The 18915-nt window shown below is 42.4% G+C and overlaps 1 protein-coding gene across 5 annotated transcripts in view; it reads right to left on the minus strand.

The window, feature by feature from the left end:
• LOC310984893 (cyclin-dependent kinase-like 5) overlaps nucleotides 1–18915 on the minus strand; it is a 46411-nt gene that overhangs the window by 6527 nt on the left and 20969 nt on the right. For 3 of the 5 annotated variants that reach the window (XM_083970263.1, XM_083970261.1, XM_083970262.1), the window contains exons 4-17: nucleotides 14655–14700; nucleotides 14403–14539; nucleotides 14180–14300; nucleotides 13532–13591; nucleotides 11202–11292; nucleotides 10866–11055; nucleotides 8838–8918; nucleotides 7815–7981; nucleotides 3539–4583; nucleotides 3028–3129; nucleotides 2410–2515; nucleotides 713–836; nucleotides 429–534; nucleotides 119–241 (exon numbers count right to left, since the gene is read on the minus strand). In XM_083970263.1, the coding sequence (XP_083826389.1) occupies nucleotides 119–241; nucleotides 429–534; nucleotides 713–836; nucleotides 2410–2515; nucleotides 3028–3129; nucleotides 3539–4583; nucleotides 7815–7981; nucleotides 8838–8918; nucleotides 10866–11055; nucleotides 11202–11292; nucleotides 13532–13591; nucleotides 14180–14300; nucleotides 14403–14539; nucleotides 14655–14700 (2499 nt within the window). The remainder of the gene's footprint in view (nucleotides 1–118; nucleotides 242–428; nucleotides 535–712; nucleotides 837–2409; nucleotides 2516–3027; nucleotides 3130–3538; nucleotides 4584–7814; nucleotides 7982–8837; nucleotides 8919–10865; nucleotides 11056–11201; nucleotides 11293–13531; nucleotides 13592–14179; nucleotides 14301–14402; nucleotides 14540–14654; nucleotides 14701–18915) is intronic. The other 2 variants (XM_083970264.1, XM_083970265.1) reach the window with 2 other exon arrangements.

The raw sequence follows: 18915 nt of genomic DNA on the forward strand, positions 1-18915 counted from the left end.
AAATCACCAAATAAAACCACTAAAACATGATAACAGTAAAAGAGTGTTAGTGATGCATGCTGATGTTAGAGTGACAGTGAGTTAGGAGATGAGTAGGATAGTGTAAAACAACATGTACCATGGGAGAGGACACTACAGGGAGGACTCTCACAGAGGAGCTATGCTTTATGTTATTCTTGGGACTAAACAGAGGGAAAAGACATTTCTTGATGACGGGCGGCCTTCCATCAGGGACCCCCATCTGCAATATAGAGGCACATGACTGGTGGACACATGAAGGCATCACGCAAAAAAACATCTCTCAAAGTATCAAACATTTGGAGAGCTGCAGAGGAGGAGTGTGTGGACAGACAGAGGTTCTGACATGTGCATGAAGCAGCTCTCAGACAGGGACGTCCATCCTCAGAGCCATTTAACACAAAACTCACCATCTGAGATTTTTTCTTTTTCTTCTTTATTGCTCTGAAGAAGCCCTGCTTCTCCTTCTCTTTGGACGGCTCAGAGGGGTTCAGCACTACAGTATCTGGGCCAGTCCTGAAAATAAGACCAAGCATAGTGAACGCCGTGTCCCAGCTAAAAAAGGTACAACATCTTCTAATATGACCTGGCGGTTTCAGTGAGGCCAGTGTCAGATTTAGTGCAGGAGTTGATGTTGTCAAAGAAAAACCAAAGTTAAAGAACACAGCGGTTGCGGGTTGGAGGAGATAATTACCAGGGGTCGAAGGCTGGCTGACGTTTGGAGTGGTTGGACAAACTGCTGCCTTCCCCAGAGTGACCAGAACCCCGGCTCTGACCCCTGCCATCATGAAAGGAGTTGTCCGGCCGGGGGGAGGGGACTGCTCAAAGAACACAGGTTTATTCACCTTTTGATACACACAGGAAGGGAATCAAACTCTTGATCTTCAACACAATCAGCAAATTATACATGGCTAGTTCCAGCAGCTTCCAGACATGCTGGAGTGTCAAAAGATTTGATATTGTATTATTAGCGTATTATATTCACAGTAAACATCTAATATTTTACAAATCAACATTAACAAAGAAAATAAGTCAGTAGTGTTTCTGTGCAGTTTTCTGTTAGAAGCTATGAGGAGCAAATTTATAACCTAACTTCATTCATTAACTGTTCACTATGACAGACACCAGTTCCCCCGTAGACCCTGGACACTGAGATGAAAGATGGCATAAAATATCCCTGAATTTGTCTTATTTTTCTGCTAGAAAGAAAATAGAGAAGGAAAATGTTTGCATGGAAACTACTGTATAAAGATTTATTGGAGGGGTTTTAGAGATAATTGCATTAACAAGTTTAACTGTTTAATACCAATGATCATTAGCCACACTGATGTACCACCTGGTTCAGACTCACATTTAGATGAACCTCTCTGAACATGAACATGTGGTTTGGAGTGACATGTTTACACGTTTAGACGGCTATTGAGTGCAACGTCATAACATTTTCTTCAGACAAGTTCACTGTAGGATACTATATTAGGAAAAACTCTGACTAATTTGTCATTGACTTTTGCCTACACATTGAGATTATTCTTATCTGTCCCCAGATAAGAATGGTACAAGTTAGATAAAGGTAACGTGCTAACGTGCTAAAATAAATGGTGAAAAAAAACCTGCTTAATGTCTATGGTTAGCTTAATATGGTAACAAACTTAAGGGGAGAGCCTCTTCAAAATGTTTGATTTTTATTTGTTCATGTTAAAGGGATAGTTCAACATTTTGGCAAATTGGCCCACTGCCATAATCCCTATAGTTTTAGGAGTAGGTTTGTTACCTTTAATTGTCGGTGTGAACTATTTTTAGAACAGCGGAGCAGAGCCACGAGCTGCTCAGAGCTACGCCACGGAGGCTAATGGAATTTCTTGGTTTCCCTCATCAAACTCATCAAATACACAATCCAACAACTCCAAAACACTCTGGTGGACAAGCACATTCACCACGCTATGAGATAATAACAGAACGTTACGAGACAGAGTTGTTTTTGAGGTAAATTCATGCAAAACCGCTGATGCGCATTCCCATCGGGGGCAGTTTTTCGGCAAGCAGTCTCTGCATTTACCTCGAAAACAACGCCGCCTCGTAACGTTCCGCCATTCTAAAAATAGCTTGCACTGAGACTATAGTGATTATGGCAATGGGCCAATTTTCCAAAATGTTGAACTATCCCTTTAAATAAATGTTTTTTTTTTTTATTATTATTTTATCTGGGCATTTTTATTCTCAAATCTCAATACATCAAGCTCTAAGCTGGAATCTGTAATATCTTTAGAGATTCTGCAGTTCAATTCTACTGTATCTATAGAAGAGTTGGAAGTGAATATGAACTGACAACTTGACGTCCACAGCGCAGTGAAACAAAGACAGAAGCAGGCAGTGATATATGACTAAACCAACCTCTGTAGAAGCTGCCCACCCTCCTGGGCATGGATTCACTGTAAATGTTGCGATTCTCTTTGGAAGAGCCCCCATCTTCTGTTTGCTGGTCATGATATAAGCCAACCTGAGTCACAACAGAAAGAGCTAGTCACATTTACAGTAAAAAAAAAACAACAACTTCCGGGCCAGTCCAGTCTTTGCATGCCTCTCTATCAGAGCTAATAGTTTTATTTACCTGAGCGAACACAAAGACGGGGGGGGGGTATTGATTCAAAGAGCTCATTATGATAAAACAACATTTGTTAGTTGTTAGGCTATAAATGTATTCCAGAGTCAAACTGAAATGTGCTGCGATGACAAGCTGTGTGCTATCCTAAGTAGTCACTTTAGAGGGAAGCAAAGCACATAGAGAAAATGAGGAGGCATCTGATGCAAAAAGAGACAGAGAGAGAGAGAAAGAGAGAGAGAGAGAGAGAGAGAGAGAGAGAGAGAGAGAGAGAGAGAGAGAGAGAGAGAGAGAGAGAGAGAGAGAGAGAGAGAGAGAGAGCAGTTCATGACAGCAGTATCCACCCACATCCGCACTCTCAGAAGACTGGATGTGGGTGGGAAATGGTGGGTGCAGGCAGAATGTCGGACCTCGCTTTTTTGCCGCTGTGTGTGAAAAGATGCAGTGTTGTCCCTTGTGGAGTCCCTTATTGGGGGTCTGCTGTGGGTGACCTCAGTGGGTGCCTGTTCGCTCTGTTAATGGAGACATGGTGAAGCGTGAGGTGAGCTCAGCATTGCAGCACACATACAATTACACAGGCGCACACGCTATATATATATATATATACTATATGTGTATATACAGTATATATAAATATACAGGTAACATGATTGTCTATATACTGGAGAGTCACACTGCTAACATCCATGGCTGAAGCTGCACTCATGTTAATTCTGCTGTGTCTTTTACAAACTGACTAAGAAGATCTAAACACAGATCCTGATATTTTCAGGGCCACCAGAATAAATCTTGGCTGCGCTGTTGTAACAGTGACTGGAAGAGTTATCCAACACAACCTGGTGTAGGCATGATATGATTAGATTCTGTAGGCTCAGGCTTTTCCTACTGCATGGAGAGGTTTGCTGTGGGCTGATGACTGACCCTGCTCATGTCTTCTTCCCTGGAGGAGCCTCCGGAGTGGCGAGGCAGCGTGCGGTGCTGCAGCTGCGGAGACAGGAGCTGGAGGCTGCTGGCCCTGGTGGGCATGCCCTGCCCCACCAGCAGCCCCTCGTCCGTCCCGTGCGTCCTCTGGTGGTCCCTCCGTACGTACATGGAGTGGCGGTGCGGCCTCTGCTGGGAGGAGAAGGGGCTGGTGTATCCCTGACTGTAAGACGAGGGATCGTGCGGGGCAGACAGAGAGTGAGAGTGGCCTCGGTCCATGCCGCTGTCCGCAGGGTCCAGGGCGTCCGACGTCTTGGCCTCCTCTGAGGCCTTGTGACGGGTGGAAGAGCGCCTGTAGGAGGAGTCCAGAGTGTTACTTTCCCTTTCTGAGCGCATGCTGCCTCGGCCAGCCGTGCCGGCGCCCAGCCTGTCCACTCGGCGGGCGGCCGGGCTGCCCGGGGCCGTCAGGTCCAGGCAGCTGGAGGGAAAATAGCGAGACGTGGGCTCATCGGCATAAAGATGCACATCATTTAAGTTCCCCACCGACTTGGCGTCGCTGAGCGTGCCGTAGCTCTTCGACAAGTTCAGGTAGGCGAACTTGGAGGAGGCGGGGGTGGAGCCGTGAGAGTCCATGTAGCTGTGTCGACTGTGTTTCTCGCCCGACTGGAGCGTGTTGGTTTTCCCCTCCACGAAAGAATGGCGGTTCTGCTGCGAGCGGAAGTTGGATTTAAGGTACTTGGCCCCGGGGCCGTCGGACGCCTTGGACCCCAGGTTCATCTCGAAGTCGCACTTGCTCTTGGCCTCGCCCGGGCTGAGCAGGTGAGGCAGGTTGCTGCTGGCGAGGTCCATGTTGCAGGAGGTGGAGTGGTTAAAGATCTGCGGCTGGTAGTTCTTGGGGTGCAGGGTGGGGCTGAGGTTGATCGCTGCAGACATGTTGCCGTTGAGAAAGCTGTCGTTGCTGGGGTGGAGGTCTTCGTGCCGGGGCAGGCTGGAGCACTCTCTGCTGCTGGAGCGGTGGCTTCCTGAGCTCTTTCCCCCGTGGCTCCTGAGGAAGAGGAGAGGGGTCAAGCTGGACAGGGTAGTGATAAAAGCTGAGATGTCATACACAGGGACAAAATAAATCAGCCCTGGCATTTCTGGCCCCAGACCAGCAAACCACAATCGGTCTTACCCATCCACAGACTTTTGGCTCTCTAACGGCCCACAGCATCAGACAGAGGGTGGGGTGGGGCCTACAGTACATGTGATAAGTCCAGCCCAGTGTAGGTATACAAATGAACCAATGGCCCACTGTCCAAAATAGCTTTTTCCCCCCTCATAACGGCCCAATAGTATGCCGGCCCTGTAGTGGCTGTTTGTCAAAACAATAATAATAATAAAAAAAGGTCCAAATCCTACTCTTCAAATCAATAAAAATCAAATGACCACTACTGCACCATGGGTACGTATGTGTATACTCAGGCGAAAGAAACTTAAAGGGATAGTTCAACATTTTGGTAAATCCACCTATTGCCATAATCCCTATAGTCATAGCAGTAGGTTCATTACCTTTAATTATCGTTGCATGTTATCTTGAGATCCACGGGGCAGAGACACGAGCTGCTCAGCGAACACAATGGAGGTGAATGGTACAGGTCTCCTGTCCATCAAAACTCATCGAATACATAATCCAACAACTCCAGAATGCTCTCATGGACAAGTTGTGACCTGCACATTCACCACGCTATGAGATAATAATGTAACTAGGGCTGTCAGAGTTAACGCGTTAATCGCGATGCGATTAATTAAAAAAATTAACGCGATTAAATTTTTTAATCGCGGTTAATCGCGGCCCATTTTGTCCTCTGTCTGCTGGACTGGAGGACTGGAGTGTGGGACCTCCAGTCCAGTAGGTGGCGGTAAGGCATCTTCAAGTTGGTTGCTACACAAATATACACAGTCTAACATATATCCACAGCTCCATCCATTGATTTTTTGACGGCTTTGTTGTAAACAAATGCACGTGGCCAGGCAGAGGTGTAGCAAAGTAAAGGGCAATTTCCACTGGATGCAATTCGTTTCAATTCTGTGTAAGTTTCATGCATCATGTGTTATGATTAGGTACTAGGCCTACTAGGTCTGGTCTAAAAGTTGTTTGTCTAGAGATTATAACACTTTGGAGTGTTGAAAGTCCAAAGCGCCATATATAATATTTTTAATAGAGATTAATCGCGAGTTAACTATGGAAAAAATGCGATTAATCGCGATTAGAAAAATTAATCGTTTGACAGCCCTAAATGTAACATTACAAGACAGAGTTGTTGTCGAGGCAAATGCATAGCCGGAACTACATTTCAGGCATGGCTGCTGGGTGGAGTGATTTCAAAAGCGCAAGTAGTTCTGTGTATTTGCTTCATGTATCGTTCCATAATTATACATGATTATCTCATAGCGTGGTGAATGGGCAGGTCACAACTTGTCAATGAGAGCATTTTGGAGTTGTTGGATTGTGTGTTTGATGAGTTTTGAGGGACAGGGGATCTGTACCATTCACCTCCATTGTGTTCGCTGAGCAGCTCACGTCTCTGCTCCGCGGATCTCAAAACAACATGCACCAATAATTAAAGGTAATGAACCTACTGCTATGACTATAGGGATTATGGCAATAGGTGGATTTACCAAAATGTTGAACTATCCCTTTAACATCCATCCCATGGTCAGTTTTCCAACAAAAAATGTTCAAAGCAAGGAGCGCTACAGTACTCTTTGGGGAGGGATCCAAGGGATGTGGAGAAACAAAGAAAAACTCCAAGGCACTCTCTTGTCTTGTCATCGGCTACACACCAAGACAAAAGACCTAGGTGTATCTGAATTATCTGTTTGACTCCCTGATGAAGGCTTGATGCCGATTTTAAACATGTCATTGTGACAATGCCAGATTAATTAAAGGCATTTTTAATAACTCAAGTGCCTCGAGTGCCTTGGAGTTTATCTTTGTTTTTCCAAAAAGGGAAGTTTATTTAACCAAAAACGAGCAAGCAGCAAAGAACAAAAGAAATTCCTCTGTGCCTCTTCCACCCATAAGCCCATAAGGTGCACTCTGGTCCCTAAACACACAAATAATAAACAAGATAACAACTAAACTAAATAATAAACTAACGGAATACTAACAAAATCTAATCATAATGAAACAAATCAATTCAGAATAATCAAAACTAAATACTAACTAAATTAATTTGAAACTAAATTAAACTAAACTACACAATGCTAAATACTTACAGTACACTAAATAAATAGCTCCAACAGGCCCACTGGGCAAATGCCCCATATACCAGCCTAGCTCTTATGTGTACATAATTGGCCCATAGATACGAATGTGAGCATTTGAGGTTGTCTATATATCAGCCTGGTGATAGACTGGTGACATGTCCTGAGTTGGGATTGATTCTGCCCCCCCACCTAATGATCCTGCACAGAAAAAGAACTATAGCTAATGTAATATATATGTATATAGATATGTTTTTCACTGAACTCCATCTGTGTCTTTCTCTGTAATACATTCTATTGGTGGTGGGGGGAGTGGGGTGTGTGTAGGGGGTTCCGATGAGCGGGAAATGTGGGCATGGCTGTTTTTTTTTTACCACCAAGGAGTTTTTTGGGTGAAAAACGAATGCTTGCAATCAACTCAGAATCATCGTGAAAAACCCTAGTTTGACCCCTCACAACCAAATTAAACACTTCGGAATGTTCAAAAATCATGTTAGGAAATCCAAGTGGTGGCAGCCAAAACAGCCTAAATAAACATACATGGGATAATATTTCAGATTGGGATCATCAACATGTGTTTACAAGACATCTTGAAGATTGTAAAAATATAAAAGTTAGGAAAAAAATGTCAATGGGGCGCATTGGGGAGGAGTTCCTGTGATAAAATTCCGCCGTTGTTTTAACTTTTTTTTGTGTGTTTTTTTGATTTTTTATGTACCACACATGATTTAATCATGGCAATCTTCATCTCTACCAATTCCTCGTGCCAAGACAAAAACAAAATGGGGTCAGTTGTCTCTGTAGGATGTATAGTTCAGGAGCTATATAGATTTAAAATTTTCATTTTTCACAGTCGGAAGGATGGCCACAAAAGATGGTAAAAAAAAAACATGCATGGGACAATAATTGGCGCGGGGATCATCAAAATTCTTGTACTAGACACCTTAAGGATTACAAAAAGCTAAGTTAGAAAAATATATCTTTCGGGTGCATGGGAACCCCCCCTGGCTACTAGGTTTTGCAAACCGACCTGCTGGGGGTGGTGTTGTCTCCATGGTGAGGTTTTCTCTTGGAGGAGCGTACAGGTGTGGGTGTGGGTGGGCCGGGCCGCTCCACCAGCCGCAGGGTCTGGAAGGCGTGGTGGTTCAGGCTCTGCTCCGTGAGAAAGCGCTCCGTCGGGTTCAGCAGTAGCAGGTTCTGATACACAAACACAGAGGGAGGGTGGGGGGGACCGTGAGACCGTGAGACACCTCGAACATCCAGAGCTGCCGAGCACACTGAAGCAGCCATGATATGAGTCACCACCATTATCATAAAAGTCAGGCTGCTGTTGCTGCGTTTAATTGTGTCTTACAGTCACCAAACATCAAACTATTATGTGATTTGTGACATTTGCTTTTTTTTTTCTCTCTCTCTCTCTCTTGCTTGAATAAATATGTGTAATAACCTGTCTCCATGGATTTTAATGAGAGGTGAATCCTGTGTTAACACACTCAAAATCAAACCTTTGAACTGAACTGCAGATACATTTTCACATAACAGTAATTTACTGTGGCAGGAAATGTTCCGAGTACAAAAACAGAACTAAAAAGACAGACAACATCATACAATCAGCTTATATAATTTGTTTCTGTTAATATACATCTTCACTCGACTCAAGAAAAGCCTGATTAGTAATGAGATATATGCCTGTCCTTGCTGTAGTCAGTCCTGAGATGACATGTTAGCAGTGAGTCATTATCTGCTGGGAAAAGCACAAGCACACAGCCCACATTCTTGACATGAAGCTCCTGTTTACAGTGCAGACGCAGCAATAACAGCAGTGCAGGAGCTGGGATATGAGCTGAGAGATGCTGAAACGGTGCAGAGGCATCGCAAAGTCACGACGTAAACATGACGATAATGATGCAGGTATCAGGTGTGTCGTTTAGAAAAATGTTGAGTTTGCGTGCATGGGGTAAACGAGATACTGATGAAAGGTAAAAAAAAAATAATAATAATAAAAAATAAAAACATCTCCTCAGCAGAGCAGTGTTTGCACACAGATCCTCACCTTCAGCAGGTCCAGCAGGCCCCCACCAATAATTCCCAGGTATCTTCGCTCCAAGGTTTGGGGGTGATTCACGGCAGGGAACTGAAATAAGAGAGAGAGGAAAACAGTGACAGTCAGTGATACAATACAATCATGTGACTGCTGGAAGGACTAGCAAAGTTAGCCTTCTGTAGGAGGAGGTGTAATCAAGTTGTTTTTATTCCAAGTGAAGTTAATTACCTGAACCTCAATACAAGCAATCAAAGAAATCTACTCTAGAAGATAAACAGGATCACAAGTGTATACCAACACTCAACAGGTTTCAACCAGACAGTTTATATCAACATGAAATTAAAGTTTAGTTGTTGTTTTTTATTTTTTTTGGGGGGGTGGGGCTTTTATGCCTTTATTTTGACAGGACAACTAAAGAGAGAGACAGGAAATGGGAAAAGAGTGGGGAATGACACCTAGCATAAGGCCAGCAGGTGGAATGGAACCTGGGGCCGCTGCAGTGCGGACCATAGCCTTTGTTCATGGGGCACCTGCTCAACCGAGAGAGCTATACGACGCCCCCATATCAACGTCAGTTTAATGAAATTAGGTTTGTGTTGTGTTTGAGAACTCTGGCCTCTGAATAACACGTTTTACTTGACAGTTTCCTGGTTATACTTTTTCTTTTCTTTTTTTCAATTAATAATAGATTCCATAAGTAATTTTTTTTTAACAATTTCATTTTACATTTATCGCCTCTTTCATTGGTCACAGCCTCCAGTTTGGATATAATAAATGATTGGAAGCTGTGTCTGCTGGGTGGTTGATTCCAGACTCCTCTGGTCAATATGGTCCAGTTCTTGGGCACGGGACAGTACATTGACAGCATGTATCACCTGTGTATGAGGGTGTGCAGTGAATGTCAACGGTCAATGTGGCTTCCATTGTTAAGTGCTTTAAATGGTTGATAAGACTAACAGTGTTGAATAAATGCAACCCATTTACCATGTCTATAATTATTCCTCTGGGAATAAATACATTGATGTTTGCAAGAAATATCATGTAAATCTCACGATGCTCCTGTGAAAACATTTGATAAAAGTATATAAAACATGATTTTTTTGTTTTGTCTGATAAAACCTTGCTGCTGAACAATCCAAAATCCAATCTTCCTACTCTATGTCATGTCATTTTGATGTGCTGTTTCTACAGCCTGCTGTGAATCTGCTGTTTACCAAAAGTCCAGAAGCTGTTCTTCATACATCACACATCTCCAAGTGTTACAGAAAGCACACCGTAGGTGGCAGGTGTGATAAAACAACCATTAACCATCCTGCATTCACTCACTAGCGATGTGTGCTCCAGCTCTATGCTGCAGTATGTACATTTGAATGAAAACTGTTTTTATGGTTCATCAAAAACTACGAAGAAAAACTGAATGTCTACTCAGGGTGATGCAGCCAATCATTTAAATGAGAACAGACAAAGAAGCGCTGTGGGGAGCAGACCCTTTTGTTTTCCTCGAGTGTGTGAGCAGGTGCTGGATGCTTAATTAAGAAAAAACATGGCCTTGTGTTAATGGAGAGAGCACTTTAAGGTAGAAAACTGTCTGCAATGCATGTGTATTTATGAGCAGGTATTCACACAAAAATGTAGTGTCCTTGTCTCTACTATTGATCCTTCCCTGAGTCCTTATCAGTGAGGATTCAGTGTCAGGGATTCACAGAAGGGCAGTTTGCAAACTGATAATTATATCCCGAGGCGTGGGCAGAGAGGGAAGCTGAAGGACAGCCCTGGTCTGTACCACCAGCCTTCCACAGAAGACTTATCACAGCCTTCCCTCACAGAGCACACAGGATACATGATCCACGATGAGTCATTGTGATCCAATCAGTCACGGCACAGCAAACTCAGCCAGAAAAAAACAAGCAGAGAGATAGCAAGGGGAGAAAATAAATAAGGGAGAAAGAAAAGGAGAAGAGGAACGGGGAAAAGAGAGACAGAGTGACCCAGAGCGAGAGGGTTGGGGGGGGGGGGGGGGGGGGTGAAGTGTGTTACCCGCAGCCCGTGGAAGCGAGGGTTGTTATAGAAGAGCTTCATCTGCTCCGGTGGCAGGGGTCCCAGCACTTTCTGGATGGTAAAGAGCTGGTCGATCTCACTCTCTCCTGGGAACAGAGGCTGTCCGTCACTCAGCTCTCCCAGGATGCAGCCTACTGACCACATGTCCACCGCCTTCCCGTACGGAGCCCTGGGAGCAGAGATTTTAGAGGGTCGGTGATGAGGGGCCAGACATAAGAGCAGCTACTTAAAGGATAAGACAGTATAGTAAATGAGTGCTCTCATTCACCAGTGGGTTGTTGGATGGATGAAATAAAAAAAAAAGAGCGGACGTACCCGAGCAGGAGCTCTGGAGAGCGGTACCATCTAGTGGCCACATACTCGGTGTAATTGGCATCGGTCCCCTCTGAGAGATTACGAGCAAATCCTGGCAAGAGACGGCAGAGGAAGCAATATGGTGTGATGAGGAGTCTTTTGATATGCTCTACACGCTGAGGCACCTAAAATGATTTCAGCTCTGTAACTCTCTGGATGCTCATTATGATTCAAAGGTGTGAGTTACAAAGTTGCTGAGTTGGACATAAACTACACAGGAGGAGAGAGGATGAGCCCTCTGGGAATATTAAGTCACATTAACCCTGGATATTGTTACGCACACACACACACACACACACACACACACACACACACACACACACACTAATACATACGATTTTTATCTATCAAATCAAATCTGAATGCCTTTAGGAAATATGCTTTGATTTCTTTGATTGCCAAGATAGATAAAATACTGATAACACCCCCATTTAAAGTTAGAATATGGAACTTTTTTGATTTAATTAAATTTAATTAGGTAATGGTCTACTGCATTTGGTTGATGTCATATCCATGTGTGTCAGTGTTGTGGTCGTCTGTAAGAAGCATCAACATTGACTTTTTAGCCAGTATTAATTTTAAGCGTATTTTAACCAGATGGAGGATTTTTAGTCATCGGATGACAGGACGGTTGGTTATTAGAGAAAAGACCTGAGTATATGTTAGACAGCTCAGTTCCCGGCTGCTGGAGACCTCCATGTTAAATGTAGATTAGTTATAATCTCAGAGACAGTTAGCTAGCAAACAGACAGCCTCCCTTAACCTGCCTCTATCCAAAGTCAAAACATGTCTTCCAACAGCTCCAAAGGTCGCTATTTAGCGGTTTTACCTTGATTATAAGAATTATTTTGTTCCAACTTCCATCAAATTTCTTAACAATACTTCTTGACTTTGTGGAATAATTTGTATAGTGCTCTTACTATGGTGAATTTATGAGGTGCATGCATGTGCGTTACATGATATGTGCAATAAGGGTGCTATGTTATGGGATATGTGCCATATGTGTTATGTTATGTATTTGCTGGTGTTGGTATGGCTGAGATTGTATTGTTTGTTGTCATTGTGTTCATCAAGGCATTTATGGCGCAGCTACAGCAAGCTAAGCTAAGCTAACTGTCCACCAGCTTGTATTTTGTAGTGAATAAGTGGATCCACAATATAAAACTATGCCTTTATCCATATATGTAGTTTAACTCTACCTCCTGATATAGATTTGAACTAGATGTTGGAAAAAATTTGAATCAATTTTTATAATCCTGTTGTGTGACAATAAACTTCAACAGACAGAAAATAGAATGATAATTACCTTCTAGTTGAAAGATACTGTAGACAAGAGCATTACGTAATACCCCTTATACATTAAATATAAAGCTTTTTTAACAACTGGGAAACAATGTCATAATACAGTATATCTCTTGAATACAAAATGTTTAATATTTAAGTGCCTTGATTATTTTAGCTACAGAGCACAGGGGAAAAAATCACTCACCTTTCTGAATGTCTGAGCTTCATTGGTTGTAGCATGAGAAATCTAAACACAGTCAGGCTTGATATTGTCCTTATTTTCCAGTCTTTATGCTTGTCTGAGCTAACCAGCCCCTGGTGTAGCTTCATAATTAGCGTACAGATAAAGTAGTGGTGATGATCGTATCTCTCAACATCAAGGCAAATTACAAAGCATACTCCCAAAATGTCATAGTATTCCTTTAAAGACCCCAAAATTTGTCAATCTGAATCTCGCTGATGACAGGGTGACGGTTATTTGAGTTTTTCATTTCCACTTTGAGAATTCCTCAAAGTTGCTTTCACCAACATTAAAAATCAGACCGACACAAAATGGAAATAAAAAAAAAAGAGAGTACCCAAATGTAAAACCTTCACAGCAGAGTGTGTTTGGCCTAGGCCTGTTCACTCAATGCCTTTGGCTGACACAGAGCAAACAGCAGGTCTTCAGTCTCTCACTCCAGATTGCCTACATGATACTGGCTATGCCTTGTTTTCCATTCCCCCCTGTTTTGTTGTGGCACTACCAGATTGAATCAGAGCATGATTAGTGCGTTGTTTTCCAACATGTTTCATTCATTGGGAAGAGAGAAGAATGCGGAGCAGCGGCCTGAGAAGCAGTAGAGAGGGCCGCACACAGAGCCTTAGAAAACTGGCTCAAGTCTGGAAGCACTGGTTTCAGTAAATATCTTTTCTATTCCTTTTACATCACAGCTTGGTCTGATTGGCTGCCTTTTTTTTTTTTTTTAACAGCTCTTACAGTGTGAGTGTTTGTTCTAGGCGCTCACCGAAGTCACACAACTTGAGGACGTCATCGGAGCTGATGAGAAGGTTTTCTGGCTTTATGTCTGGGGAGGGAGAACACAGATGGGGAGTAAGGCAACATATAAGCTGCTGAGGGGCATCATGATTACATCACTACTACCACCTAAGTGAAAGTATTCAATAAAAAAAGAGCAAAGGGGCAGAAAAATCTAATTCTACCACAGATTGTAAAGTCAAAACCGTAACTCCAACATGAAATCCCCCGATAACGCTGTCATATGTGTGCCTGGGTATACCACAGGCCATTTGGATGGCCGCTCTTCTTTGTGTGACAAAAGCTCACATGTGCCATCTGGTCCTCCTGCTCTGCTGCCACCGATTTGCCAAATGCTCACGTCTTGTGAAACAACAGTGATGGTTGGTTACGACATAGCGCAAAAAACCACTGAAGCCACCGTTTCAAGAGGGGAAAAACTGATAGATTCCTATTTTACATCATTTTTGCGAAAGATGTGACAAATGTACAAAAATGGTTCTCGTTTTGTTTCTAAAAATACGAGCACAGATGGTGCCCGGTGACGGAGCAGTGCTGCACAAGTCTATTCCTGTCTCCTTCTCTGTCTCCTGTGAGCTGTTTTTATCGTGTGTCCTAATAAAAAATGATGTTTTACCTCGGTGGACGATGTCGTGTTTGTGGCACCAGTGGATGGCTCTGATTAACTGGTAGATGTAGCTGCGCGCTTTCTCGGTCGGCACGCCGTTCGGTAACTCCTCCAGCAGCTCGAGCATGTTCTACACAGGAGCAGAAACACAACCAGTATCAATAATAGACAACCCAACAGTAACATAAAGGTAAAAATCAGGGAGTGGGAGTGGCCTGTAGAAACAGTTTACCTTCTCCACATACTCAAAGACCAGATACAGCTTCCCCCTTCTGCGGAAGGCCTCTTTCAGCTCAACAATGTTCTCCTGCTTGAGGGTGCGGAGCATCTTGAGCTCCCGTAGCGTCGTTTCTTTGACCTCCTCATTTTCTGCACCAAGGTCAGACAGAGTGGGAGATGGGGATTACAGTGTGCTCAGATGAGACGAACAAAAACAAAACATGAGTCTTTAGTGATGATTCAACAACAAAGTGACCCCTCTTACCTTCACTGTCTTTGAATTTCTTAATGGCCACAATTTCATTGGTCTCCTGCAATGAAAACACAGCAGCTGATGAGAAATCCGATTTACAATACATCAACACAGTGGGGAAACACACAGCAGTGCAGATGACTCAGAACACACAAACCTTTATTTATCTATAAACATTCACTTTTAAGTCCAAATTGACAGAGAGTGCAGCATCACCTGCTTTTATACCTGTTTACAGTATCTACAAGATACTGTAGTGTTTCCTTCAGTAGAAATGATAACAGTATCAACTTGATTAGTGGTTCCAAACAGGATGAACCTAATTGTGTGTACACTAATTACTGGGCTAGAAGAGTAAAAAAAAAAAAAACACCAATTTTCTTTTAAATATTGTTGTTTTTTCTTTCAGTTTTTTTCAGTTTTTCAAATAAAACCATTTAGTGTCGAGTTTTAATGAGTTGGAACTTAGCAGAATAGTTATTTAATTGGTTTACTGGTTTTCTCAGCCCTGTAATAAATATAACATTTTCACACTCAGTATCAGTGGTTCCCAACCTTTTATGGCTCGTGACCCCATTTTGACATCACAAATTTCTGGCGACCCCACCGTCAAACAAGAAGCGCCAGCTCAGATATTTTTATATGCTGCATTTTTCAATACAATACAATACAGTACAATACAGTACAATAAATCTTCAAATAAAATTGCCTTTTTATTTGAACTCGATTTATATTTCAGAAAGGGAAAGTATAGAATAGAGCCGCTTAAGATGTGTGTGGTGTTTTTAATCATAATTAAAGACATTTCAGGCGACCCCATCTGATTTCCAGGCGACCCCACGTGGGGTCCCCCGACCCCAAGGTTGGAAAACACTGCAAGAGTATGTTCCATCACATTCAGCCAGTAAAACTATGATTTTACTATAGTACAGATTCAATGATACTAGAATTAAACAGCAGGTTTAGTCTGAGGGAGAATGTGGCAGACATAACTCCATGGTAAGATGTCTAAGAGGTTGAGTAGCACAAATCACTCTCAAAAGAAGCAAATAGTGGATAATGGAAGAGTGCAGCTGTTAAGTGGGCACAGTATGAGAAATGTTATGCAAAAAAAAAAAAAAAAATCTTTGTCACTTGTTTGCAGGCAGGAGTGGCATCAAACAGTCCACAGTATGTGACACCCAGAGCTCATGCCCACTGATGTACTGTTTCCCTGAGCCACTTCTCATCCTTCCTCCATGAACTCCTCTGTAAGAGACGCCCCACCACTAGCCCCGTTTCTCGACATGTCCTAGTTAGGCCTGGTATTTCTGCCTATGGCTCAGAGCTGTGCTCCAGTTTCCCCCCCTCGTCAGGAAGCCCGAGGCGGCATCGCACCACTCCAACATGGATGTCAGTGAGCAGTGAGCCCTCTGAACGGACAAATGTAAGATGACTCACAGGCATCATTGAGCCGTGCATATGCGAGAGTGATGGGACGTGATGCGCAGCAGGGTGTTAATCAAGTAACCAGTTCTGTGTCTAATTTATGTAACAGGGAATTCAAATAATCCAGGTTTTAGAAGTCTTGAAAATCATAGTCATCATTTAATTGCATGGACTGTTGTTTATCTGTATTTTAAATGGCCTACAGCAGTAAAATAGTATCAACAAAAAAGTGCAGGTGTAATTGGGACCATGTTTGTGACACACAAGGATTCATGGTGGAACATCTACATAAATTAACCCAGATTCAGTTAGAGATTCCATATAAATCCACGTGTCTCTTCTTTTCATACATATTGGCGAGTGATCTGTAGTAAGAAAAACATATCTACATTGTTGATTACTACCTGCATGTTAATGACATGTATAAGTAGATAAATATATTTTGGATTTTTTTTAAATTAGGGTAACCTTAAGCATCATAAATGCAGCGCCTTAGGGAAGAGTTCGCTTTCTAATGTCTGTGTCCATATTTTAAGAAGTCCCATGAATTTACATTGTGATGTTTTTACATTTCTCTTTGCAATGTGTTGTAATTTGTGTGTGTTTGTGTGTGTCTGGTGAAACAAAACGAAATGTAAATGGTCATGTGAAAAAGAATTTCCCTAGAGGGACAATAAATGTCTAAAGTCTAAAGTCTTTGTACAGGTGTGTTTTTATTTCTATCTTTATTTATCAAGATATAAATAAAAAGCTTTAGAGGTTCTGACCAAGCTGTTTCCACTCATTATGTTCAGCTATGTGAACAACACACTGGCTGCAGGTGCATATTTGGCATACCAACATGAGAGGGGTATTTATCTTTTGATTCAACTCTACTTCAGCTGTTTCTTAAAAACACAATGCAATAGTAGTTTTAGTTTTACATTTAGAAAAATCTCAGTTTTTTCCTACTGTGTGAGTTTGTGATAATTGAAAGGACAGTTTGACTTAGTGCTTCTGTTTATGCTCCTAGATGACAGAGAGCTGTATTTGATTCTAACACTTTTTTGTTGCCCTTGGCTTGTCTCACCTCAGCTCCCCGCAGTTTCTACGACCCATTTTCCAAAAAGCAATAGACCTAAATCCAGTCTTCAAAACATCCCCTTTTGAAACCACCTGTTGATATCACAGATAACAAAATGATTTTCTGTGTTTAGTGAACTGGATACAGGAGCCTGCTGGTAAACACGCACACTCGGAGAAGGTGAAGAAGGTGGAGAACATGAACAAGGTTCACTTCACTGCTTCCAACAGCCGTGATTTGCTCTTAAGAGTTGTAGAGGGCTGAGAGAGTAAGTCCTCACACAGAGCACTCCCATCACCACCACCTCTTCTGAAAACCACCAAAACTACCCAATGAGAGACTGTGGAACTTGAGCGACCCAGGGTAACCTGTTTCTGTGCTCCAGTTCACAGCACATTACATCAGTCATTAAAGTCACTTCAGCTTATTTCTGCTTCAAGCACAAAAAGTATTGCAGTTGGGACTGTAACAGAATCTCCAGCGCTTGTGTTCACATCAACCTGCCATTTGTTCACAACAAGCGTCTAATAAGTTTACAGTTAAAGTGTGTGTGTTCATGTCAGAGGGAACAGTGCGGTACAAGCAGCTCCTCTTAACCTTTCTGTGTAACATTTCATTTTAAGCTCTTTAGGAATTCCCATGTGGCGATAGACTGCGAGGCTCATTTATGTGGGAGAGGAACCAAGCTGGGTAAATAATTTACTCTGAGCATGTCCCTCTCTCTCATGACCTGCATAGATTAAGCACAAACAAGAGCACCTATGCAATAGCTTTTAGTCTGGCACCTTCAGTTAGAGGTATAACATCTAAAATAGACTGAAGGTCAACCTTCATCAGACTAAAGAAGGTCTATGTAAAAATGATACAAATGAACATTAAAGGTCCAGTGTGTAATAATTGGCATGGTTTCTGACTACCCATGAATATATTTGTATAAGTGTATAATCACTATAAAATATAATTTGTTTGGTTTTCGGAGCCTTATAATTCTTCTTTTATACATACCACCTTTTTCTGAACTGCCGGTTTTGCTCTTCCGGTGGAATTGAATGTTTACAGTATGTTTCCACAGTTTCAGTAGTCGCAGTCTTTCTTTTTTTTTTTTTTTTTCATTTAACATCTGTAGAACGCATGGATCATCACACCAGCTTTTAACAATGGATATCACACAAATGGACATCCATTGTTAAAAGCCAGCGTTAATAGATCCATGCGTTTTCCGCAACTATGACAACTAGTGAAACCATGGAAACGTAAATACTACTCCACCGGAAGAGCAAAACCGGCTTCTGTTTTTGATGTTCGGAAACTTGTGGATAGCAAGGGTCTTGCTTTAGAGTTAGAGAGTGTCGCCATCTTGCGCCGCCATGTTTGTGCGGCAGCCCAAACGGAAAATCCAGCCAACCAGAAGGCTGTTTCGCGTTCTTAAATAAAACAACGAAGAAGAAGAAGACAGAAGGAAAGAAGGAGGAGGAGGAAACCGCAGAAATATCTTAACATGGTTTAGATCTTCACCTCATTGTCATCACCATCACTTTGCCGACGGGAGGGGTGCAATCTAGAATCTGAACGCTAGATATCACGGTTTTACGCCTTTTTTTACACACTGGACCTTTAACAGCTCAGCTTAGGCTGTCAAAGGATATCACGTTTTTTATTACTGATTTAGTACTGACTTCATTCAGTCATTTCACTGGTTATAACCAGCAGGGGTCTGTACTAGAGGTTCAGTGATTTACCATCACACCACACTGGGAAAGAACTCCATGATTACTGATAAAC

The sequence above is a fragment of the Trachurus trachurus genome (assembly GCF_905171665.1).
Source record: "Trachurus trachurus genome assembly, chromosome: 4".
Lineage (NCBI taxonomy): Eukaryota > Metazoa > Chordata > Actinopteri > Carangiformes > Carangidae > Trachurus > Trachurus trachurus.